Source organism: Dipteris shenzhenensis, chromosome 10 (genome assembly GCF_047967505.1).
Source record: "Dipteris shenzhenensis isolate YYH24624 ecotype China chromosome 10, Dip_SZ_1.0, whole genome shotgun sequence".
NCBI classification, from domain to species: Eukaryota; Viridiplantae; Streptophyta; class Polypodiopsida; order Gleicheniales; family Dipteridaceae; genus Dipteris; species Dipteris shenzhenensis.
Window position 1 is genome coordinate 17,452,841 of NC_141605.1, and position 25,978 is coordinate 17,478,818.

The 25,978-nt window shown below is 42.6% G+C and overlaps 2 protein-coding genes across 4 annotated transcripts in view; one reads left to right on the forward strand and one right to left on the reverse strand.

Annotated features, from left to right (window-relative positions):
• Positions 1-187, reverse strand: part of LOC147897493 (G-type lectin S-receptor-like serine/threonine-protein kinase At1g34300) — a 36,209-nt gene extending 36,022 nt beyond the window's left edge. The window contains exon 1 of the mRNA XM_087380030.1: positions 56-187. Coding sequence (XP_087236156.1) covers positions 56-187 — 132 coding nt within the window. The remainder of the gene's footprint in view (positions 1-55) is intronic.
• A 14,692-nt stretch (positions 188-14,879) lies between these two features.
• LOC147897494 (ABC transporter B family member 3-like) lies at positions 14,880-25,163 on the forward strand. Of its 3 annotated transcripts, XM_087380405.1 has the most exons (14): positions 14,880-14,959; positions 15,153-15,226; positions 15,711-15,984; positions 16,312-16,366; positions 16,485-16,660; positions 16,810-17,031; positions 17,726-17,964; positions 18,734-19,259; positions 20,209-20,482; positions 20,914-21,541; positions 21,673-21,901; positions 22,115-22,381; positions 24,054-24,308; positions 24,454-25,163. In XM_087380405.1, the coding sequence occupies exons 3-14, from the start codon at positions 15,748-15,750 to the stop codon at positions 25,105-25,107; spliced, it is 3,762 nt and encodes a 1,253-aa protein (XP_087236531.1). In that variant the 5' UTR covers positions 14,880-14,959; positions 15,153-15,226; positions 15,711-15,747; the 3' UTR covers positions 25,108-25,163. The 3 variants fall into 3 exon arrangements, with proteins under 3 accessions (XP_087236531.1, XP_087236532.1, XP_087236533.1); XM_087380406.1 differs by lacking the exons at positions 14,880-14,959; positions 15,153-15,226 and adding an exon at positions 15,468-15,514; XM_087380407.1 differs by lacking the exons at positions 14,880-14,959; positions 15,153-15,226 and adding an exon at positions 15,493-15,584.
• The last annotated feature ends 815 nt before the right edge of the window (positions 25,164-25,978 follow it).

Here is a 25,978-nt window from a genome sequence, read left to right on the forward strand (position 1 = left end):
AGTATTGACAAAACATGAATTTGCAACTACCTAGCTACAAGCGAGTGACAGTTACCTGTCCCTGATACTTGTGCATTCGTAAAAAGTCGAATAAAGGCTGCATGCTCTCAGGGTACTCGTCATGGAAGAGCCTCGAGGACAAGTGATGATTAAGGAACTGTACTCCATTCCCAATGGAAGACGGCATGGTTAGCTTAGGGAAGGAAGCATTGAACGGTTCGAAATCTAGCTCAAGAATGTATGTGTCTTTGGATCTGCATGAGCAATAATGCAATTGCTCATCAGATTAAATGTTTGTTACTATGCTTGCTTACTATTCCTCCACTTTGTATATCTAACACGATGGAACGCTGTAGTTTGATTTTTCTATTTGCCTGACAGTTCATGTGGAATTTGCGAAAATGGATGCATCATTGACCTATATCTTATGCGAGATTTCAAGCCTTGGAATTCGTTTCTAGGACGATAGCACCCCCCTTTTCTGTTCCTATTCTTTAATGCAGGCTGCAAGACTGAAGTATAGATATGTCTATTGAAAATGCTAGTTTTCAAATTCATAGTAAGAAGCATAGACATATGTTCCATTGACAAGCAGCTCCTTAAATTCCAAACACTCAGAGACCACAAGCACTTGCATAGAAAACTCATGAGTGTCTTATCCAAACCCACAATCTTATCCAAGTCATCATGAGTATTTTTACATCCCAATCCCCCTTGAGTGGAAAATGGTTGTGATGAGTTTGACTTATTAGAGACATGCGTATCACTCCCTCTCTTAAGTTGTCTTGGATATGAAGGAGATGTTGCATAAAAGCTTATCTTTTTGTAATGTAGAAACATAAAGCAGGGAGTGTTTACGCTTGGAACGTTCCCAAGATTCTTGGGCAATGCAATGCAATATTGGCTATCACAAGTGGGATGAATTTAGCTTTTCTTTTCTATGCCAATATCATCAAGTGATATTTTAAGGTATAGCTTGTATAAATCCTTTGTCTTCTACTTGCCCAACCAGTATGACAAAACCCTTGTGGATTCTGATGGCTTGCCTTCGGATGTGCCATGTATTGGGAATGCTGTCCATGATGGGTATGAAGAAGATAAGCCAGCTAGAATTTGGCAATGATGAAGGTAGGGGATGGTTGACAGCGAAAGGAAAGACGAAACGTGAGGCGACATAGAGTGTCTAGAGATTACAAGGCAAGCATGAATGCATGCACAAGGGTGGAGTACAAATAAGAACAAGAGAGAAGAAGAGGACAATGGATCATGGACTGTGGAGATACAGTGATGGAGCAGCCATAAAATTTATTTTATTACCCTGCAAATTTCCTCTCTCCATTGTTTAACTCTTGTGAGTCTAGAAACTTGTCAAGTTCTCAAAAATACTCTGCTCATCCTTGGAGGAGCGGCCATTTTTACTGTTGAATTTTTGATGCAAAACAACTCCCTCAATTGAGCTGGCGATCTTGCACCTCCTTTGTCTTTGGACTAGTCTTTAGACTTTATGCAACCCACACTTTATATGTCATAGGTGGAGTTATGCTCTTGATTATCAGGCTACTGAGACTACCTTCTACCATATCATAATTTTGCTGGTTTCTTTTTGGATACATATCTCTATTGGTCTTTTTGGAGATATCTGATGGTCGTTACAAAAGCATCAGTTGGTCTTTCCATAGAGACATCTAATAAAACATGTGTTTGCTATACTTTAGCTTTGTAATGCTGTTTTTGCATTATTGGATATACAAGTACTATAAATTCTTCCGACTACTTTCTTTTGGTTTCTCTAAAAGGGGGTTTCTTATGTGTTGTCTTTTGTTTGTGCAGTGACGGTTGCTTTGGGGCAGCTCCTTCTTTCTCATAAAGCTTCAGTCGGAGTTCTAGTCAGTTGCCAGGCAAGTTTTTTGTACTTATTATGATGTTTTTTTCCTTAGTATCAGGTCTATTGTTTTCTTAGGCCATCTTTGCTTCCTTTTTACCTCATATGATTGCAACTGCAACCTGATTACTGCATTTGTTTTTTTTGAGAGCTTGAATCTATTCTTTGACCTGCATGAACTTTATGCTAAATAATAAATGTAGAATTATTGATTCAACTTTCAACTGCTTGTTGTTTGACCTGAATTTTGCAAGCATCTAAGTAGTCATTGCACTGCAATATTTTACAGATTTACACCCAACCATAACTCAAAGACAAACAACTCTTTTTGCTTTTCCTGGAATGACCAAATTAATCCCTCCTGTGAAAAGAAAGAGTGTGAGAAAATCCTTGTCTGATGTAGCATCATCATCTCATGTGACATGTGACTCAGATCTAGAAGAGATACCAGGACTGGGTGAAGAAAATGATGTCTTAAGAATTAAAAATGCTTGTTTGGCTTGGAATGATTCTTGGGCTATTTCTTTTGAATGGGCATTCTTTGACAAAAAGCTTGGGCATATTTTTTGTACAACATGCCAAAAAATGAGAAAATGTCGTAGTGAATTTGGCACTATTGGATCGGTGAATATTCAGCTTAGTGCGATACGATGTCATGCCGCTTCAAAACAGCACAAGTGGGCATCATACTCACAAAACTATGGGAAAAAAGCCCTCCATGAAGGTATCCAATGGCAATTAGGGGATGTTGATGCTGGAATTTTGAATTTATTTCGAGCTTCTTATCATGTTGCGAAGGAAGATATGGCATTTCTGAAATTTCCTGCAATTTTGGATTTATTGCATATGTGTGGAAGTGTATTAGTGCCCCGAGAGTTATATCATAATGAAAAAGCAGTAGCAACATTTGCCACTTATATTAGTGAGTCTATCTTGCACACAACAATAGAGAGGCTGAACAAATCACTGTTTTTTGGTCTCTTAGTTGATGAGTCTACGGATATTTCAGTCATGGAGAATCTCATTGTGTATGCCACTTACATCTACGATCATGAGCCTCGGGTTTCTTTCTTAGGTTTGCTTGAAATACATGATAGGATAGCTAGGGGCTTGGAAATTGTAATTATAAAATTCTTTAGAGAATATGGTATAGATGAGAGAAAAATGGTCAGCTTTGGGTCCGATGGTGCATCTGTAATGATTGTTTCTACAAATGGATTGGCTGCATTGTTGAAGAGAAGGAGTCCTTTCATGACATCGATACATTGTGTGGCACACTGAACTCACTTATGTGTTTTTGACACTTTTAAACAAAATTCTGATGCACAACATGTGGATTGTGTGTTGAATGAAGTTACTGGAATTCTTAAGAAAAGCTCTAAAAGATCATCTAGATTGGCAGAGTTGGCTAATCATCTTGATTGTCCAAGCTTGAGGATGGAAAAGATACAAAAGATGAGATGGTTGTGTAGATTTAAGGTAATTTCCAAGATTTGTGAAATGTATAAGTCGCTTTTGGTATGCTTACAAGAGGAGAATACAAGAGTGTTTAAATTGGTTGCAAACTTTAAGTTCATGTACATGTTGCATTTTTTGGGTGACGTGATGGATCATCTTGCACAACAAGACAAAGCACCCATAGACGCGCGCACAGACGCGTTTCATGAACTAAATAAAAAACTTATGGGTGCGTCTATTTGCGCGTCTATTTGCGTGTCAGGAGACCCGTGTCTATTAGCGCGTCTATATATCAGAATTACGCGCGTATAGACGCGCTCATACACGCGTAAATAGACGCGCATGTAAACGATTTGATAGACGCACGTATAGACGCAAATTGAACAGACAGACGCGAATATAAACGCGTTTGTAAATGCACTGATAGACGCGCCTTTTTTTTTAATTTAAATTTTATAGAATATTGTGTATGTTGTGTATGCTATATAGTTACAAGAATCCCATATCCACATTCTGTAATTCAATTCTTACAGCCAACCTCATTTTAATTACAATTCCAAATAAAATATTACAACTCCAAAACGCAATAAAATTGAAAGCTCAAAAAGTGCTTGTATATACATATAGCACGAAGCTAAGCCACGTCATGTGGCTCCAAGTACAAAAAATAAGGAAGCTAAGCCATGTCATGTGGCTTCAAGTACAAAAAATAAGAGGAGTCTATATACAAGAGGCACAAGCCAAGCCAATGGCTTTAAGTACAAAAAAGAATAGTAGCAAGTGCTACTTCTACGACTAATCCTCGCTGCCTTCCACGCTCCCTTCCGCGCTGCCTTCTGCGCTCCCTTCTGCACCTCCTTCCTCGTCTTCCTCGTCGTCTTGTGCAGGGGCACCCTGTAAACAAGGGACAACATATATCAATGTATGAAAAATCAAATCTTTACTTATAATTTTGGCATTATTTAATTACTTTCAAATACCTGGGGGGCCTGTCCAGTCGCTTGGGTATACTGCTCCTCAGTAATCAACCCGTCATCATAGAAGTGCCTCCATGTATCTCCTCTGCGATGGTGGCAGTGGTAGGTTGTCTCCACTGGAGTAGGGTATCTGCCCACGATCTCAAGCTGCATGACCGCGATACACTTTGTGGAGGGATTAGTACAAAGAAACAACCAACCTCCTAATAAACTACATAAGCAATATAATTTGAGATCGATACTTACAAATTGGGCCTCCCATGATTCAACACCCCCTGCTCCAAAATGCGCGCTCCCATACTCCTCCATCTGGATCCTCCGTGCCTCCACATGCTGCAGACTGGGCTCCTCCCTCGCTGACTTCATTGCCTTCTTCCACTCACGCTTCTGAGCGGTGTGGGGCGGGCCCCTTGGAGGTTGACCTGCCTCAAGTCTGGCAAGCTCCGCTAGTGCCTGCCTCTTAAGGGAAGATCTTTTATTGCTAAGTATCGTAACAATCTTTGACTTCCCCCATTTATCTGTGAACTGGCGATTGGGGGGGTTAGGATACCTAGAGCGAACAGTAGCGAGGGTCTCATCAGCCAACCTCTTTGGGTGGTCTTTATAGTGGATAAAGCAATCTCTATAATTGTTAGCAATTACAGAGCGCATGAAGGCCATTATATCCTTCCCCCGTGCATCCATCAAGATGCCTCCTGTCTGGGTGATGTCATAATAAATCGTACCATCACCCAGAGGCACGTCTAAATCATCGGAATCATCATCCTCGGCCTCACCGCCACATGGCCCAAAGCACTGTGCCATGCATCCGCCACCGCTCTCCCTGCTACTACACCTGCCACCCTGTCGTGTCGAGCTCGTACGCTGGCCACTCGTAGCTGGGAACTGCGCGGGACTACGCTGACCACTCGTAGCTGGAGAACCGAGTCTCGACGGCTGGGGAGTACGTCGATGGCTCGCTGAGGCAGAAGGACCTCCTGAAGGCATGGGGGAAGGGGCATAAGACGGGATGGCAGAAGGGACATAAGACGGCATGGGGGAAGGGGCATAAGACGGTACGGGGGAAGGGGCATAAGACGGGGCATAAGACGGCTGTGCGGACTCCGCTGGGGTGATCTCAGGCGGTGTGGGGTGGCTCGGAGTCTGTACTGCCGACTCCTGAGGAGTGTTAAGGGTACCCATCATGTACTCGTATAACTCCGCAGGACTAGGAGGGTGCCCTAAAATATTATATAAATCCTTCCATATCGATTCACGCGGATCAGGTGAGCTAGAAGCACTTCCTCCCCACATGTTAAACTAGAAAAAAATAAACAAATCTATTACTTTGGGAGCTGAGAAGAAAGGGAAAAAAAAAAAAAAGAGGCTCTGTCAGAGCGCGTCTATACACCCGTCTAATCTTCGCGTCTATAAACGCATCTAACAGAGCATTTAACAGTTCAAGTAAAAGCACGTCTATCAGTCCGTCAAAACATCCGTCTAATAGTGCGTTAAAAAGCGCGTTTACCATCGCGTCTAACAGTCCGTCCAAACATCCATCTAACAACGCGTCTAAAAGCACGTCTAACAATTCGTTTAAAACACCGTTTAACAGATCGTCTGTTTGAGCGTCTATATACGCGTCTGTGTGTGTCTGTAACAAGCCAGACGCGCGCGTATAGACGTGCCTGTAGATGCGCATTTAGACGTGCCCTCAGACGCCTGTATACATGCGCTCCGACAGTCGAGAATACTCAAAAGTGGAAAAGGACGTTTCGCCCGACAAAAGAACGTGTCGCTCATACCTAGATGCTGCGTTTTGTGGATGCGAAAAAGTACAAAACTGGAAAGAGCAAGCAAGAACAACTTCAAAAGGACTTACTTGGAAAAAGGTATGGAAGTATCTTTCTTTTTCAAACTTGTTTCTTCTCCTTGTTCGTACTCCTCCTCTTCTTTAGGCTTGGAAGCAAGCTGTGTAGGTACGGTCCCTTTGTCTTGAGTGAAAGCTTGGAACTGTGTATGGGAGGCTCTCTCTTAAGCTTCGAATCTATAGAACTGCTAATAAAGAAGGAAGAAAGCCGCTCGCGAAGTTTAAGTAGTCAAAAGAAAAGCAAAGCGAGCGGTGCGCCGAAAAGCAGGTTTAAAAGTCGCGGATATAGTCGCGTCTATTAGCGCGTCTATAGTCGTGTCTGAACACACAGAGTAAATGCGTCTATAGTCGCGTCTATTAGCACATCTACAGGCGCATTTAAATACACTGAATAGACGGGCATTTAGATGTGCAGGTAGACGCGACATTAGACGCGACGATAGACACGAAGATAGATGCGACACAGAGTTTTTAAGCATTTGAAGAAGAGCAAATTTGGTGGGTTGTTTGTTTGTAGGATGTCTCCATCTTCAACAAGCAGCTCCAGTGAGGATGAATCCCTCCGTATCCACCATCGCGAAATGTGGTTGGAGCAAAAAATCAAATGTCTGTGTGATCGATGTCGAGGAAACATGTATCGTGCACGCAGGATTACGCTCAATCATATCTCAAAGTATGGAGAATGGGATGTGACCGTAAACAGGGTAAGGATTTGTAAGTTAAGGTTGATTGAGATACCTATAAGTGTTCATATGTTTGAGTTATAATGATCCCGTTTTAATTTGATACAGGATGCAGTGCCACACCCGCACATGTTACCCTATGCCCGTCGTGAGGAGGCGAAGCGTCGGCGATATGAGGTGGGATCTTCAGGAGGGACCGTTACGGATGCATGGAGTGATGGTGATAGTAGCCCTCCACCATTACCTCATGAAGCCGTGGAGGAGGAGGTGTTTGATGATATGGTGCGGGATTTATATGTCCATCAAGGGAGGGATAATAGCATGGAGCAGGATGATCTTTTTACCGCAGCATCGACTCCACTGTTTGAGGGGTGCACATTCTCTGTTCTACGTGCCTCCCTTGAGTTACTAAACTTGCAAACCATCTATGGATGGAGCAATGCAAGTTTGAATGCATTACTCAAGTAAGCTTTAATTTAAAATCGATTTTGCAAACATGGTGAATTATGCGCGTGGGTCAATTACTCGAATGCTTTTCCTCATTTATGGTCTTCACGTGCAGGCTATTGTGTAAAATGCTTCCAAGGGAGAATAAATTACCGACCGATAGAGATATGGCAAGGCAACATGTGACCTCTCTTGGAGGATTAGATTACAAGCGCATCCATGCATGTGTCAACGATTGCGTTTTGTTTCGTGGACTACATAAGGATGCAAGAGAGTGTCCTACTTATGGAGAGGCAAGATATAGAGCAGATCTCAAAACCTTGGACGTGCCTCGTAAGGTATTGCGACATTTTCCCATAATCCCTCGCATCCAACATATGTTCAAGTGCAAATCTATTGCAGAGCTCATGTCATGGCATTCCTCCCATCGATCAACCGATGGCAAGTGGAGAACTCCCGCAGACTCTCCTGCGTGGAAGCACATTGAAGACACATGGCCAAGCTTCAAGGAAGAACCTAGGAGCTTGAGACTTGGATTGGGTATGGACGGTGTGAACCCATTTGGTCTCAAAAGCACGTCTTACAGTGTATGGCCAGTGGTATTGGTGAATTACAATCTTCCACCCTCTATGGCTATTAAGAAAGGACATGTCATGTTGTCTCTTCTAATTCCAGGGAAACATAAAGTCAAAAACCCTGATGTTTATTTGGAGCCTTTGATTGATGAGCTAGAGATACTTTGGAGAGGTATCGAGGTGCATGATGTGAGCAGGCCTCCCTCATCATGAGACTTCAACTGCAAAGCAGTCTTGATGTGGACGATGCATGACTTCCCAGGATATGGCGAGTGTTCAGGTAAGCATTGCATTTTTTAATTATGAATAGGCAAGGACGTGGCACCCTAAACCCACCTTCCACTCTTAATTGCATCTATTGTTTCAGGTCTCACTACATCGGGTTACCATGCATGTCCTGTTTGTGGTCCTTCGCTAGTTGCCTCACGGGCAGACGCATTGAATAAGGTCATCTATGAGAATCACCATCGATTTCTCCCACCTGATCATCCTAGATATGTTGCCCCTTGGAATGAAGTCCTCCCACAATCACTCACCGCGGGAGATTGGATGAGAATTTGGGACGGTTCCACGACTCCTCCACCACTTGGCATGAGCCGGTAAGGATTTGTAACTATTGGCTGGAAGTAAAGATTGGCTATATTGGTTGAAAGTGAGGATTGCACGCTAACACTTTATTTTGTTTAGATACTCCATCTTTTATCGTTTACCATATTGGTCCCACCTCAAGATCAATCACCTGCTTGATCCCATGCATATCTTCAAGAATGTGGCATCTACCATTTGGGAGCATTTGAATGGGACACGAGATTCCGCAAGCATAAGGGAGGATCTACGTACCACAGGGAGGATGCGTGAAGCTTGGCCTCAAGAGAGACCAAATGGGCATGTTTTTTTACCTCGTGCACTGTGGATGTTATCAAAGCTAGAGATGGCGACGGTGAAGCGCGCTATTACTACAATTCGTACTCCCACTGGATGCATGAGGTGTTTGAAGGGAGCCTTTACAAAGAGCAAGAAAAGAGGTGTAGAGCAATTATATGGCTTGAAATCTCATGATTGGCACAAGATGCTCCAAGTAAGTATTTTATATGCATAATATCTTTTTCCTTTCAAATTTGTGAGTGAATAGCTATAAGCAACTAATCAACCACCTCCTCGTAGGTTCAGTTCATACTACCTACTAGCATTTCACGTAGTGCATCAAAGGACGTGAAAGATTGTATTTACAAGATGGGCGAGCTTGTGAGGTATGTGAGCTCAAAGGAAATAGATCCCACCACGCTTGAGAATGCTCGAGTTATGTCAGTGGAGGCGGTTTGTTTAGTGGAGGAGACATTTCCACGTTCTATTCTCACAAGCCAACTACATCTCATAGTGCATTTGGTGGATGAGATTGCTATATGCGGTACTATACATGCACGATGGTTGTTCTTCCTCGAGCACTTCATGAAGACCTTGAAGGGCTTCGTGAGACAAAATGCAAGACCCGAAGGTAGCATGGCCGAGGGTTGGTTGGTACAAGAGTCACTTGTATATATTTCTGAGTTTCTTGTTGATGTGGATAGCTCTCTCCCACGACTATGGAGAGATGATGAAGACCTAAGGATGACCTCTATTGTGCCTCAACGAAAAGGACGCAACAAAGTAATAGACACGGAGTTGCATAATAGTATCAACCTCTTTTGCGTGCTTAATAGTGACGTGATGAAAAGATGGGTGACAAGATACGAGGATGCAAAGGCAAGAAGACAAGAAGAAAGGGCCCTCTTTCGTACACACCACGGATCTCGTGTGCCATACCCTCAGCATCTAAGAGCACTTCCAAAGGGTATTCATGTGGATTAGCTACTTGATGAAATGGAGAAAGCAGAGAAAGACGAGGGGATACATATCACAATGGAAGAATGGGAGTATGCTAGGGGATGCATGAGCAAGGTCGGTATATAGAATGTTATGCATAAGTTAGGAGGTTTTTATAATTTAGATTGCTTATTTAATTGATTTTTTCTTGGTGTAGTGCACTATGTTCAATGCTATATGGTGTGAGGGCAAGCATTTTCGAACACAACGGATTAATGATAAGAGAAACACACAAGATTGCGGCGTCATTGCTAGCTTTGAGGGAGCCAATGGAGTCATGGATGATTATTGTGGCATAATCCAAGATATCATTATGCTTGACTTTCGACGCTTCTTTGTGTATGTTTTGGATGTAAAGTGGTTTAAGGACATGGTGGAAAGAGGCCCTAATGCAACAATCAAACGCCATGCAAGTGGCTTTGTAACTATTGACTCCACAAAGTTTTGGCAAAGTAGGAAGGACACACTAATACTACCGCAACAATGTGAACAGGTACTGTGCACACACATAAAAATACTCGCTTTTAAATATTTGATGCAAGAAAAGTAACATGATTGTATTTGTGTTTGAATTAGGTTGTCTATCAACCAATGGTGGATAATAATAGGTGGTGGCATGTCATACCTATTATGCCACGTTCCAAAGTGATGTATAGTACATTTACTAATATGGAGCATATGGAGGATGATCATGGCCATGGACGTGATGATGAGCGTGATACAAGAGAGGAGGATGATCATGAGATAGGAGATATAGATATTGAGGCCGGCATTACCCGTGAGGACGAGCCTACCATTGGAGATCTTGATTTCGATGAGCACATGAGTGGCACAAGTAGTAGTGGGTTGAATGTATTTGTAGATCTAAACACTTGTTTGGATTTTGAAGTAGATAGTTTGGCAAGGGTTGATCTCATTGAGGATGAGATTGAACCGTAGCCCCACAATTGATATTGGCAAAACTATTTTACATATTGTCTCATTCTCCTCATTTTCCTTAATTCTTGTATATGTGGGCTTGCAAAAAATTATGTGCTTTGGTAATCATGGGCAATGTTTGGAAAGCAATGATGTACACCAAAATCTCACTTTCTGTATTTTCTGGAGCGCGTCTATTTACGCGTCTAAATGCGCGTCTGAGTCTCAGTGTAAACGCGCAAATAAACGCGCAAATACACACGCAAATAGACGCGCTAATAGATGGGATGTTAGACGGGCCCGTATTTTCTCAGGTCTAACGCGCAAATAAATGCGGTGATTGACGCGCAAATAGACGAGCATTTAGCCGCGCTAATAGACGCGCCCGTAATTTCTCTACTAGAGCAACGCCTATAGACGCGCCCGCTATTTTGCGCGTCTACCAAGCGCGTCTATAGTTGCTTTGTGTTGTTGTGTTGCAAGCTTGTCATATGCCTTTCAAAAGTATTATGTGGATGTTACAACTATTCCTAGTTTAGTGGCTTCCACCATCACTATGCTAGATATGGAATTTATGGGGCCTCAAGAAATCAACATCAATATGCAAGGGCATGATGGTTATGGATTTCCTTCTATTCCTAAGTTTGGTGGCCAAGATGGATGGTTATATTCCATTCGTAGGGCTTTAAAAGGGGACATGTACTATGGGGTAAGAATTGATAGATGTGTTATTGGTAGTGATCTTGCTGAAGCTCTTGAGTTTCAAAGTGCTTTTTGTAATGAAGTGAAAAGAAACTTGTGATCTAGGTTTTCTGAAAATCATGTGTTGGAGAGCTTCAAAATCCTTGCACCTTCCACATTTCCTTCAACTCAAGAGCTTAAAAGTTATGGAGGAGATGAGTTGGGAGTGTTGGTACAGCAGTTTGGAAATAATGCAATGTTAGTGGATGGTACACATATAGGATGCTTGATTGATGGTAGAGCATTATTAAAGAGGGAATATCATATTTTTAAGATACAAGCAGCATTAGATTGGAGAGGAAAAGTGTTGAAAGATGCATGGTGCTTTATTAGTAGAAATGAAGTGCTCCGTGATAAGTATCCTATGCTTCTTCAAGTTGCAGAAATTACCTTGTTGTAGTGCAGCAGCACAGCTATTTGTGAAAGGGGCTTCAGTATTCAGAACATCATCAAGAACAAGCTGAGAAATAGATTGGAAACCAAGAACTTGGATTCACTTATGCGGATTTCAATCGAAGGACCAACTCTAGCAGAGTTTGATTTTGTGTCGGCTATACAACTATGGTGAAATGTAGCCAAAACGTGCAGACATGCATACAATGAATCAGAATGATAATGTATCATGACTCCTTGAGCTGTTTCTTGCTTTTTCAGTGAGTGAAATGATAATGTAGCATGACTCCTCGAAGCTGTTTCTTGCTTTTTCATGAAGATATATCCACATCTTGTCAAGAATGTAGTACCATTATATTTTCATGAATGTATTAGCAATGTTCCCTTGTAAACTTTCAATATATGATTATAAAATTATTTAGAGTAGTTGTAAAATATAAGTTTAAGATTTGTTAAATTTTTGGAAATATGGTTGAAAGTTTTCTAAGGCCATGATGACACAGGATAAAATTCAAATGTGTTGAAGTGCTCAAATTTCCCTTTTCACAAGACTGAATCATAATATCTCAGGTTTGTGATTGCTAGGTTGATTCAAAGACTTGTAAGTTTTGAGATATCAGGTTTCTCATTACGCAACCAAAAATATTTTTGGGAAACACTGCTCAAAACATATAATTGGATGGGTTTTACGTTTCATTATTCAAAAAAAGATATTATAAAGACGGAAAATCTAGCCAATTTTTCTCAATTACAATTGATGCAAAATGCCATTAAATGTGGATTTTATTATGAACCCTCTCAATGCTATTCAAAGGTCAACTCGCAACCAACCACCATGGCCACATGTATACGCTTAAATGCCTGCTCACCTCACTGGCCCCAAGGGTTCACTTAGAAATATGTAACTATATCAACTTGGATTCAAATGAAGGTATATATTTACAAAAAAGTATTTATATATGGAATTTTTAAATTGAATGGAAAAAAAAATAGATTTTTTCTCAAAAAGCGTGCATATTTTTTAATAACTAAATTGCCTAAATTTTGGAGGTTTATAGAATTGAGAAAATGTTGTTTACAAAAAGGCTCATTGTATATAGTTAGTTGGTTGTTTATGAACGTGACTCGTGATGCAAATTGCTGCGACCGTAGTCGTAACGCTATAAAGCTTTAACTGCATCCTGGCGACCACCCTCGCCCTCGCCTGTCTCCTTCGACCACATTCATGAAGCTCTCAAGAGCTCCATCCCCACTATAACGAAAAATTGGCACCTTTCACGTGAGAGAGATTGCGTGAACGTTTAAGCCTCTTGACTGCATTCAATTCCATGTCGTAGAAGTTGTTGGGGGGTTGGTGGGCATTGCCTCCGACGTCACGTTCCTATCGTGAATCGAATTCCCGGGTTCTTGCACCATGAAACTGGGTTGCTGCAATATATCGACGAAAGCCAGGAATTTCTCTTGCACCGCTTTTGTAGCTGTAAATTCGAAAGTTGGAATGTTTTGAGGGCGATCTTGTGTAGCTGTAAATTCGAAATTTGGAATGTCTTGTGTCGGTCTTTGCAACAGATATAGTGATCCTCCGACAATAAAGTCCATGGTAGCTACTAGCATGCGCCTGCTTTTGGCTGGTTTCTGAATCCTGAGTCCCGACCACTTTCAACCAAGAAAAAATGCGCGAAACCACACTGCCACTGGTGCTCACGGTAGAGTCACCGTTGGGCATTGCCTCCGACGTCACGTTCCTATCGTGAATCGAATTCCCGGGTTCTTGCACCTTGAAACTGACGAAAGCCAGGAATTTCGCCACTGCAGACTACTCTGTGATTGGCAATTGGCGAGGGGTCCAGACTATTATTACACTGTGGACTCCGAGTTGAAGGTCGTCGACGGTGGAACCGTGGAATTAAATATAGGAACGGACAGTTTCGAGAGACTTATGTCCAAAGCTTTCGCAAGACCTATATTTAGTAGTCTCGACTTTCGAATAATTCAGTGCTCACATAAAACATTTTTCCACCCCTTAATTTTGAGGACAATCCAAAATCTTAGCCGGGATTGGACCATAAAAATCGTATAAATGCCGGTATTTACAAATAAAATCCCAAATACTGGCCCTTAAAATTAAAGGCAACCTACTGTGAGCACCAGTGGCAGTGTGGTTCCGTGCATTTTTTCTTGGTTGAAAGTGGTCGGGACTCAGCCAAAAGCAGGCGTATGCTAGTCGCTACCGTGGACTTTATTGTCGGAAACCATAGTATTCCAGATCGCCCTCAAAACATTCCAAATTTCAAATTTACAGCTACAAAAGCGGTGTAAGACGCACATTTGCAGGAGACCAAGTTCCAACCCTCCATCGGACGAGGATTGGGCTATAACTGTACTCCGCTCCATTTTTCTCAGTTGCAACTGAGGCTTGAGCTCTTGCAAAAGTTGATAGCTACGCAGGAGCTACTTCACGCCTCCCGATTCCAAGTTCCAACATTATTTCTTCGTTCGAACAATATCACGGGTCCAGTCGTGTCCTTCATCCTCTCTTTCAGCAATCACTCGTAACTTCGCAAGCCAACAATACAGGACGGAATATTCGTAGGACCCTCGTCTGTCGTCTTATTTGTCATTAGCTCTACGTTCGTTGGTTACTTCTATAACAGCCTGTAGTCATGAGCTCTACATCAGTTGGTTCCGTGTACTGCAATGGCTTGTTAAAATTAGCTCTATATATTTGTCAATTCATGGCCTTGTGTTAAATCTTTTTCTCCGTTCTTCAAGACGTTCGTTTTGGTTTGCTGCAATTTTCTGCCTAAAAGATGTTCTAAATTGCAGCCTAAAAGATGTTCTTCTCAATACTTTTCGTCTGCTGCATGGTTCACTGAAAGCGTACGTCGAGTGAGTCTCACTATTCTATGATTCAGATGCGTTCAGTGATGTTTTATCGCCGCTTCATCGTTATGGCACACTGGCTGAAAGGTCCTGTGCCATACTTTGGGTTTGCAGGTCCGAGCACGTTGTGAGCAAGAGAATCGTATTACGCCTTGGAAGGTTGAGCTCGGAGAGAGGCGTCGGGCGAGCGAATGAAAATTTGAGGGGACCATTTCCCTTTCTTCTGGGTGTGCACACCTGGACGTAAATTCTGTCATCCCGGGCTTCTACAACATTCTCTTGACGTTCTCGTAAGGAACATGTTGCTTTCAGCTTCGATGGCTTCATCATGTGAAGATTTTGTATCACCCTGCTTGCATTAATTCAGTCATGCCGAGAAGCTAGGGAGTCCACAAGTTTTAGTTGGCTTCCTAACCTGTTTTTAAATAAGCCATATCGAGCTTACTCGGTCATGTGTACTCACTTCTCGTCGTGTACGTCTAGCGGCACGTCTAGCTCAACTTTCAGCCAGCTTTGCAGCCTCCCAGCACTACATGATCTGGATTCTTACAGAAAAGGTGCAATCATCTCTCATGCTGTATGGATCACTCCTGCTTGCTCGTCACGGGTTAGATCAGAGACCGTGCGACGCATAGTTTGGCCCTGCATTTCTTTATGCATTAGTCTTTTGCGTGTTGGGTGCGTCTCCACGGCGAAGACCCTATTGCTGGGCAGAATGAGATGATAAGACACTTTCCACGATAAGGGCCCTCTTGCTGGCGAGTCTCTTCCAAAACCACTCGGGGCCTTCATATGACACTGCATTCCATAGAGTTGCAAATTTAAGTAAGCTTGGGTTTAGACAGGTCTGCGCCACCATACGTAGTTTATGCTTTTATCTATGTTTTTATCATGTAGCTGCTCGAGATGTGCTAGGTGTGAATTCTGTGATCATAGCTTCTCCGTGTAATAACTTCGATTACAGACAATAGATATCTGATAGAGCAATTAATTTTAGAAGTAAAACTGGCTATCGATGTTTGAACCGCTGAATTTGGGCAGAGTGACAATTCCCTAGATCAATCAGAGTATTCTTACCATGAATCCGCGAGACCAAGCTGGGAAGGACAAAGCTAGGATCGCGGCGGTGGCCTTCTACAAATTGTATACGTTTGCCGATTCAATAGATGTCGCAATGATGGTAGTGGGAGCCATTGGAGCTGCGTTAGCTGGTGCTCCTCTCCCTGTGATGGCATACATGTTCGGCGATACAATGGATGCTCTGAACCAGCGGTATGCAACGAGCCCCCACGAACAGTTCCACAAAATGTCTCAGGTACGCCACGGTGCTCTCCAAAAATCTCCCACACAAGCCATAAGAAAAGGTCAGGCTATTACATCATTCAAAATGAGGTTGTCACTTGTAGGCAATATCAGCTAGCTTGTTGATTTATGTTTATCCGATGAGATTTATTTTTATCTCAACGGATGAAATGGTATAGTCACAAAGGGCATTAATCTGAATAGTTCATAAGAGGGAGATGTAAAGGAGGAAATGGCTAGACCTCATGAGTATAACTTCCCCATGATATACCGGGAGTAATGAGAATAAAAGCAAAGAATCCTGTGAGATATTTTCATAAATTGACTTTTTGACTGGCAGGCTTCGTTTCGCTGCGTGCTGGTTGGATTTGCTGCGGCAGTGGGCTATTTTTTCCGTAAGAGTTCTGTAAATCCCACCTCATCATTCGAGACCAAGTTGTTAACCCTTCTGAGTCTTCAAAGATTGGACAAAACACAGTTGGGATGGTCTTCCAACTCCGGTCGTGGTTGCAGAGATATCTTGTTGGATGAGCACAGGAGAAAGGCAAGCTGATCGAATTCGGTTTCTTTACCTGAAAGCTCTTCTACGACAGGATGCATCGTTTTTTGATCAAGAAATATCGACCGGTGCAGTAGTGGAAATCATGACGGCAGACGCTTTCCTTATTCAACAAGCGACAGGAGAGAAGGCAAGTTCTCGTTCGGAGCTACCAAGATCTACCGTAAAGTGGCGTGTAGACGGGGAGATCTAGTGTTTCTGAGATCAATCCTGTTCCAATGACGTTCCATATAATTTCGGCACGCTGTCCTGAAATATTTTGTGGGTCGTGCTCTACAGGTTGGCAAGCTGATACAAATCGTGAGCACGCTTCTGAGCGGATACATCATAGCGTTTACGCAGGGGTGGAAGCTGACGCTGGTGATCTCATCATTGATACCACTGATTTTGGGAACAGGGTATGCGATGGATATAACGATATCCAGGACGTCCAGGAAGGTGTTTGTGGCGAATGGTGAAGCAGGGAGCATAGTGGAGCAAGTGATCAGCGCAATCCGAACGGTATGTTAGAGGGCAATGAACAACGCTCAGAGGTTGTTTAGAGGGCAATGAACAACGCTCAGAGGTTGTATGGTAGATCCAAAGGAACCATAAGAAAAGAGATTGAATTTGAGAAATTTAACAGAAAAGTAACCAACAATAAGAGATGTTAGACACTCTACAAGCATTTGTTCAATCATCCTTGCATTTTTGCATTTTTGTATGTTTAAAGAGTGGTTTGGGGCATTGCATAGTGCAAACAAAGGAATCACTAGAAAAGAGCTTCATATGCTAGGCAATATACCAAATCATCCTTGTATTCTGTATGTTTCAAAGAGTTGTTTTGGGGCATTGTATGGTAAATCCAAAGGAGCCATGAGAAAAGAGATTGAGATCTAAAGTTAACAAAAACTAACAAAAAGAAGATATATTAGACAATGTACAAGCGTTTGGGCAATCATCCTTGCAAATTTTGTACGTTCGAAGATCAGTGGTTTGGTGCATGTTAGGCATTAGCCTCGAGCATCTTGAAGAGACTCTCCTTGTCTTTTGAGAGATTTTAGTTGAGAGCAAAAGCTTTTAAACCTCGATACTTTTCCCACCATGTCTAATTAGTTGCCTAACTTTCAAGTTTAAGCACAAAGTAGCAAAGAAGCATAGGAAGCAGTGTGGTCGATGGATCATGTGTATGAAGATTTTTTGTGACTTTGTACAGGTGCTCTCTTTCACAGGAGAAAAAAAGGCAGAACAAGCATACGAGAAAGCATTAAAGAGAGCTGATTGTGGGAATTTGAAGGAAGCTTTAGCATCGGGGCTTGGTATGGGAGCTATCACATGCTTTACATTCAGTGCTTATGCGTTGACATTATGGTTTGGCTCAGAGCTCATTGTGCATGGGGGATACACTGGTGGCATAGTCATCACAGTTTTGTTCTCTGTCATCATTGGAACAGGGTAGGTCCCTCCTAACCTTAATTTCCAAATACAATGATTAGGTACCTTCATAGAATAGAAAATCTTCTTGGTTTTCATTGTGAAATTCCCTATCTCACTATATATATTTTTCCAATGACTCTTGACATTGGTAGTAAGGCTAACTAGAGTATGTAAGTACTAGTCATGGACTCGCAACTTTGGCAAGGAAAGGTAATCTTCTACACTTTTGAGAGTGACAAACGTCTTGTTGGAACTTTATTTATAATGGTGCCTTCCATAGGACATAATTGGGTTTCTTAGTACAAGTTAGAGTAGTTGCGTTGAAATAGTTCCTTCTTACAGTAACAGTTGCACCAGAAAGGGTCTTCAAAAGGCTTTGTGCACGCATAGAATAGGACATGCTTTTGTGCTTTTTGGATCTATTTGCAATCTATATCCCTTAAGAGTCTTTTACTATTACTCTATATTCTTTGCATTTTCTATTTAATATCCAAAAGAATTTAGTGCACAATTTTCTTCTACTAACCTTGGTCTCTACTCCTTTGAAGTAATTTTATGCCAAATATTTATTTAGTATCCAAATTCAAATCTAGGTAAACGTTACATTGTGAAGGTTATGTTATGCTCACTTATGGACAACATGATTGACTTTGAGTGCATTAGACAGTATTAAGTTATTTATATCATATATATTTTGCTTTTATAGATATATTCATATAGGCATGTAGGACACACTGATGGGGAGAAAACTGATTTTGTGAGAGTTTGAATGTGTATAAATTTGCAGGGCTCTAGGGCAAGCTTCGCCATGCTTGAGTGTGATAGCATCAAGCACTGTGGTAGCAGAAAAAATGTTTAAGGTTATCCATCGTATTCCTACAATTGATATTAGAGATGAGAGTGGAATAGAAGTTCAAAATTTGAAGGGCGATATTTTCTTTCAGCGTGTAAAGTTTGCATACCCAAGTAGGCCTGGATATGAGATCTTCTCCGATTTCTCATTAGAAATATCAGCAGGTGTGACAGCAGCACTAGTGGGAGAGAGTGGTAGTGGAAAGTCCACAGTTGTGAGCTTGTTGGAGAGGTTTTATGATCCTCATGGAGGGGAGGTATTGATTGATGGCATAAACTTGAAGGAGTTGAAGTTGAGTTGGTGGAGGAGGCAGGTGGGGTTGGTGTCGCAAGAGCCAGTCCTATTGGGAGCAACAATAAAGGACAACATTGCTTATGGCAAGGAAGGGGCTACAGACAAAGAGATATATGCAGCAGCCGAGTTGGCCAATGCGGCCAAGTTCATTGCCAGCCTTCCAAAGGTAAGATAGAGACATCATCTCTATTTTGTTTTGCATTAGTCATGGTTGAGATTCTAGCAATGAGTTTGTGTTAAATTTCTCATGGTTTTGGTAAAAGCCTTGTGTTTGAGCTACATATAAGTCAAACTTAAACATTGATTCCCAAGGGTGCAATTAAGTATATGTAACCATACAATATGGGTTCAAGAAAAGCGGCTTTGTAACCCACAATACATACAAATATATATCTATGCTCCTTGGCCTTTCATCTATACATTTTCTCTCTCTCACTCATGCATACATGGAGGAAAGGGGTGAGCACATTTAAAGCTGTTTGTGTGTGTGGACCATGCCCATTCGGCCTATAGAGTTCCCCCCCCACCTCCACTTACACCCCCCCACAAACACATATGAAGGGCAGTAGTGCATGTGGTGTACGTTGACATGCAATGGAGGTCTTCCTGAGGGGGGAGTCGAACATGGGCAAGTAGCTCAGGTGGGCGAATGGCCAAATTGCATGAGCTGCCAATGCTCAGCCTTATAAATTTGTGTGTGTGTAGGGTAACTAGTGTGGCTTATAGTGTGGTGGAGTTAAGAATACATAATTCTTCTTGCATAAAAGTGCTCCTTAGCCTATTCTTCTATGCACCGTTTTTCTTGTGTACAAGAGGAAAGAGGTGGGCATAGCCTTATAAATAAAAAGGTGGAAAGCCATCTGGATAGGATATAAAGTTGTGTGTGTGGGTGTTTCGGGGGGCGAGGAAGGTGCACAGGCGCCCCACAAACACACATACAAGGGGCAGAATCACTAGTGGATTGACAAGCCTTCCCGGGGGGAAAAACATGGGCAGCCAGCTGAGGCAAGTGAATGTTCAAACCGCTTCGGTGTCTTTTGACTTGACTAGTGTTAAGCAGGTGTTTCGATGGTGAAACTAACTAGTGTGGTGAATGGTGTGGTGATGGGTGGTAGGGTTACGAAACCATGGTTGGGCAGAGCGGGCTTCAGTTGTCTGGGGGGCAGAAGCAGAGGATCGCCATCGCCAGGGCAGTGCTCAAGGACCCTCGCCTGCTGCTCTTAGACGAGGCCACCAGCTCCCTCGACGCCGAGTCCGAGAGCATCGTCCACCAAGCCCTCGATAAAATCATGCTCCATCGCACCACCCTCATCATCGCCCACCGTCTCGCCACCGTCCGCAACGCCCACTTCATCGCCGTCCTCCATCGTGGCCACATCGTTGAGCAAGGTCCGGAATTCCTCCACCGCCTCTGTGCTCTACTACATTGCTGTTTTTGTTGAGAATACTCGCGTGTCCACCACCTCTCTGCACTACTACATTGCTGTTTCTGTTGAGAATACACGTTGTCCTCACCAGCAGCTGCTCACCCCTTATAAGGAGAACGACGATCGCGAGTGAGAACATGATAGTGTCTGAGTTTTGACGTATGTTGATCATCGATACCACGAAATTCTGCATCATTGCTTCCGTAGAAAGAGAAATGATTAATAATGATACTGACAAAATTTGCTGCTCTTCGGTCGTTACGTTACGGATTAACGGTCGGTTGCTTCTCTCAATTGTTTGAATGGTCAAGGCCTCGACTGTTTTAGGATTTTGTCGATTTATTGCATACATGACGATGCACTGACGATTCTTCCCCACGCTTTATCAATCAGGATCGCATAGTGAGCTTCTCAGCAATCCAGAAGGTGCATTCTCGCAGCTGGTGCGCCTCGAGGAGAGGCTAAAAATGGAGGAAGAATTTGCAAACGAAATGGAGCCATTGCCGGATATTCAGTCCATTACCGCACCTCACAGCACGCACCGCCGGATTGGCAGCCACCATTCCAGCTGCAGATCGTTGTCTTTCGGCAGCATCGGCAGCATAGTGCAGAACGAGACAGGATCCGTCAATCCACCTCCCGGAACCCTTCATTCTGACGACTCTTCCATCGGTTGCTCCCACATTCTGCGTCTCGCTGCCTATAACCGGCCTGAAATTCCCGTCCTGTTCATAGGCTCCCTCGTTGCTGCTATCAATGGCGCTATCTTGCCCATCGTGGGTCTCCTCTTCGCCAACATTATCCACACCTTTTACAGCCCGCCCGAGACAATCCCTGCAAACTGTTTGAAGTGGGTTCGCCTCTTCATCGTCGTCGCGTCTCTTTCGCTCGTCCTCATTCCACTCCAATCTCTTTGCTTCTCTTTCGCTGGAGAGAAGCTTGTACGCCGGATTAGGCTCCTAACCTTCGACAGGATACTTCATCAGGAGATAGCGTGGTTTGATGAGAGCGAGCATTCTAGGTGTGCTGCCATTGAAAGCTTTACCAGCAGAATAACGAAATGATGGAAGGACTGTATGTGGACAGCGTATATGACATTCTGTTTTGCGAGCCGGAGCAGACATCTCATGGAGAATTGTTTGTCATGTGCAGTGGTGTGATCAGCTCCCGCCTCCTGCGGGATGCTGCACATGTGAGGACGCTGGTCGGTGATGCCCTATCGTTGATCGTGCAGAATCTGACAACGGTGGTCGTCGGTCTCTTCATAGCGTGCTCGACGTGCTGGCAATTGGCTCTACTGTTCGTGGCACTACTCCCATTCTACTCTCTTGACGGAGTGATGCAGATCAAGCTGGGTGAAACCTTCGTCTCCAAAACCAAGGTATGACGGCGGGAAAGTCACCTGGGGATGCCTTCCTTTGTTTGCATAGACAAGTTACAAGGTCCAGCATCACTCCCCCATTAAGATGTGGATGAGATGAAGTAAACGAAAGCCATGTTGTTGATAGAATTCGTGCAACAGAAGAAAGCAGGTCGGAACGGTTACAAACTCTCACGTGTATCGTTCTCTGTGGATGGGGCATGGGGTGGGCAGGCGACGTACGAGGAGGCTGGCCAAGTGGTACAGGAGGCGCTGAGTAGCATCAGGACAGTGGCGTCATTCTGCGGAGAAGGGAAGGTGTTGGAATTCTACAGGGAGAAGAACAAGGATTGTGTGAAAGCGGGAAACAGGAGAGCGTTGATAGCCGGAACAGGGCTAGCGCTAACGTATGTTGTGATGTTCGGATCGTTGGCCCTGAGTTTCTGGACGGGTGGTCGCCTCATCACTGAAGGAAAGGTCTCTTCCCGAGGCTTTGTCAAGGTAAAAAGGCTTGCTCATACATTGATACTGAAAATAAAGTCAAAGTACTCATATAACAGTAATAGAGCGCTAATTTTTATTTTTAAACTTCTCTAAAACTTTGTGGAACATAGGACACTATGTGACCCAACACTTAGGTCAACCAATATTTACGTCAGGTAAGGGCCACTCCTAAGGTGGTTTTACACATCATCTTTTTCTATGAGGAGTATTCGTTGGCGCCTACCTCCCTATGGAAGGGGTTTTTGACATTTTAAAAACACAGACGCCCTCTACCCTACTCATGCCCTCTACCCTACTCATATAAAGAAATAGTCTTCCCTATGCTCTGAATACACATCACTAGGCTTTTCGTTTAAGGCCTTAGGTACCAAGTTTGCCACTCAAGCCCTCATGTCGCTTTTGTCATTGCATAGATGTATTGATTCGGCTCCATGGTCATGTCACCTCATGGATGACCAAGAGAGGCACCTTATGTTGCTCTCTCATTGCTCCATGGTCACATCACCTCATGAATCGGCTTCATGGTCACATCACCTCATGAATCGGCTTCATGGTCACATCACCTCATGAATCGGCTTCATGGTCACATCACCTCATGGACTACCAAAAGAGGTACCTTATGTTGCTCTCTCATTGCTTTACTGAGGCTCCACTACTGCTAGGAGCTAGCATTATACTGCCCATTCTAGTGACGAAGAATCCAAGCATAGTGTGCTCCTACTTGTCATCTCAACCTTATAACTAGGAGGAAGCAGGCTGCACCCTTCTTCCAGGTCTTTGCACTTCCATGTTTTGCCTCTACAACTAAGTTTCTTGCATAGAACTTCCTGAGACTAGCCCTCCACTTCAAGCTTTGCAAGGTTGGGCTAGCGAAGCATTTTTTGCCATCTTTGGGCAAGTTGCAATGGAGTGCCAGAGTTAATGCACCTTAGCTCAGAAGCTATGCATGGGCCTTTCTATTAGTGGCATTAGAATAGGATAAGCTGTCACACTCCTTGTGCCCTTGACATACTTGAAAGGACCAAGGTTGGAACTTTTTATCATGTGGCTCTTGATTGCCTCTGGTTGCCACCCAATGAAAAATTCCTCTCAGTCCTTTCTCTACTTATGTAGAGATCCATGAACGGCCAACATTACATGCTCCCCATTGAAGTGGTGGGCCTCCATCACCAGAAGAGGCTTGCAAGTCATTGTTGAAGCTGTTGCATCATTTTCATAGATGGTTCTTTTATGAGCTAATATAGAGGCAATAGACCTCTCAGGGCCCTTGATTTAGATTAAAAGTCCCATGGTCAAACTTTTAGCCAAAAAAATTGCAACTTAAAGTTCTACACTAGGACTTCCTCACTGTATAATTTATCTTTTCAAAACAAACATAGGCTTCTCTTTTCATAAAGAGACTAGTACATAACTCTTCTGGACAAGCTGTGAATGAACCAAGGATTTTGCATAAGAAACAATGTTTTACAAGCAATGAGCTCGATTATAATGTTTGTATACTTAAAAGGGTTAATGGTCATCGTCATCCCTTCTATCTCCCACCTCCTTGACTCCCCAATCATAAGAAAATAGAAAAATGAATAGAGTGTGGCACAAAAGGGGACATAGCTATATTTTCATTAAAAAGTCTTATAAAATGTCTCACATCTAAGCTCTCATTTTATTGCAGACCTTCCTTGCAATTGAGCTGAGTGCATTTGCAGTTTCAATCTCAGTTGGCCTTGCCCCTGACTTCTCCAATGTTAAACCGGCCATCGCCTCAATATTTGCCATGCTTGATCTTAAATTAAAAGATCTCTCTTCTGGTGTCAACATAAAGCGACTCAAAGGTGAAGTGGAATTTCAACATGTTGAGTTTAAATATCCTTGTCGACCGGATGCCCCAATTTTTCAAGACCTTTCCTTCACCCTTCGTGCTGGGAAGGTAAAGCTAATCTCTCTTGTTTTACTTATTCAATCTATTTCTTTATAATAGTGTACTTTACTAATGTTTTTATCTTCAAATAAGAAAATGACATTATTTGTTCTTACATCTCTCAAGCATTATTTATCTTATTTACCATGAACAGAATTTGGCTATTGTGGGAGAGAGTGGAGCTGGCAAGTCAACAATCTTAGCATTAGTCCAACGTTTTTATGATCCAGATGCTGGGAACATTCTTATTGATAGAGTTGACATCAGAAAATTACAAATAAATTGGCTTAGACGACAAATGGGTCTTGTAAGCCAAGAGCCATACTTGTTCAATGACACTATTTTGGCAAATATTGAGTATGGTGTAGAGGGAGAGGTCTCTGAGGAAGAGGTACAAAGAGCAGCTGAGATAGCAAATGCCCACAAATTCATTTCCAGTCTTCCTTTAGGATATCGAAGTGTGGTAGGAGAAAGGGGAGTACAGCTATCAGGTGGTCAAAAGCAACGTGTGGCTATCGCACGAGCAATGGTGAGAGATCCCAAGATAGTCTTGCTAGATGAGGCCACAAGTGCACTGGATTCAGAATCTGAAAATGTTGTCCAAGAAGCATTAGAAAGAGCTGCATTAGGAAGGTCAACAATGGTGGTTGCACATCGTCTCAGCACAGTGAGAAATGCTGACTTGATTGTTGTTCTAAGGAATGGTAATGTTGCAGAGCAAGGCACACATGAAGAGCTCATTGTGCTAGAGCATGGTCTATATGCTAGCTTGGTCAAAATATCCACGACTAAGCAAGATGTTGTATAAGGCAAGATGTGAATCTCACTTGAGATCTTCATGTTACTACATCTTCTATCATTCAGTTCTTGGTTCTAGTGGATTTGCTTTGTTAACCATGTGAAGCTGATGATGCATTGTGCTTCCTCTTTATTGATTCATGTCTATTGTATTTTTTTTGACTACACTTTAACTGGAAAATAGCTACTAGCTTTTGGGGACGTTATGCTAGCTATGAAAATCCATAAAGCATGGAGGATCATGCATGGGTTTAAAGTACCACTATCTTTGAAAAGTTTAAATTTTTTATATGATTGAATTGTACATGTATACATGTTTGGTTGTTGAAAACGCTCCCTCTTTATATTCACAAAAAGTAATAGCATATTCCCTCATGTATGAGGCTATGTAGATCTCCCAATTTAAAAATATCCCCCTCCACTAAGGGAGGTGCTATGTTACATCATTATAAGGTGAGCCCCTCATGCTAGGACCACCCTCTTCCACTATGGGTGTGTACACAAGGATTTTCAAATTATTGTAGTAGTTTGTTTTAAAATTTTCATTTAAATTGAATTAATTGATCTTAAAAATTAAAATAATTTAAAAGTACCACTTGAGAAAAGTTATTTCCTATTGGCGATTAGTGGCTTGATTGGTCTCCATCTTTTTACATGATTGAATTTTATATGTGTACATGTTTGGTTGCTGAATTTTAAGCTCCCTCTTTATATTCACAAAAAGTAATTGCAAATTCCCTCGTGTATAAGGGTACGTAAATCTCCCAAATTTAAAAATATCCCCCTCTACTTAGGGCGGTGCGATGTTACATCATTATAAGGTGAGCTCCTCATGCAAGGACCAGCCTGTTCTACTATGGGTTTGTACACAAGGATTTTCA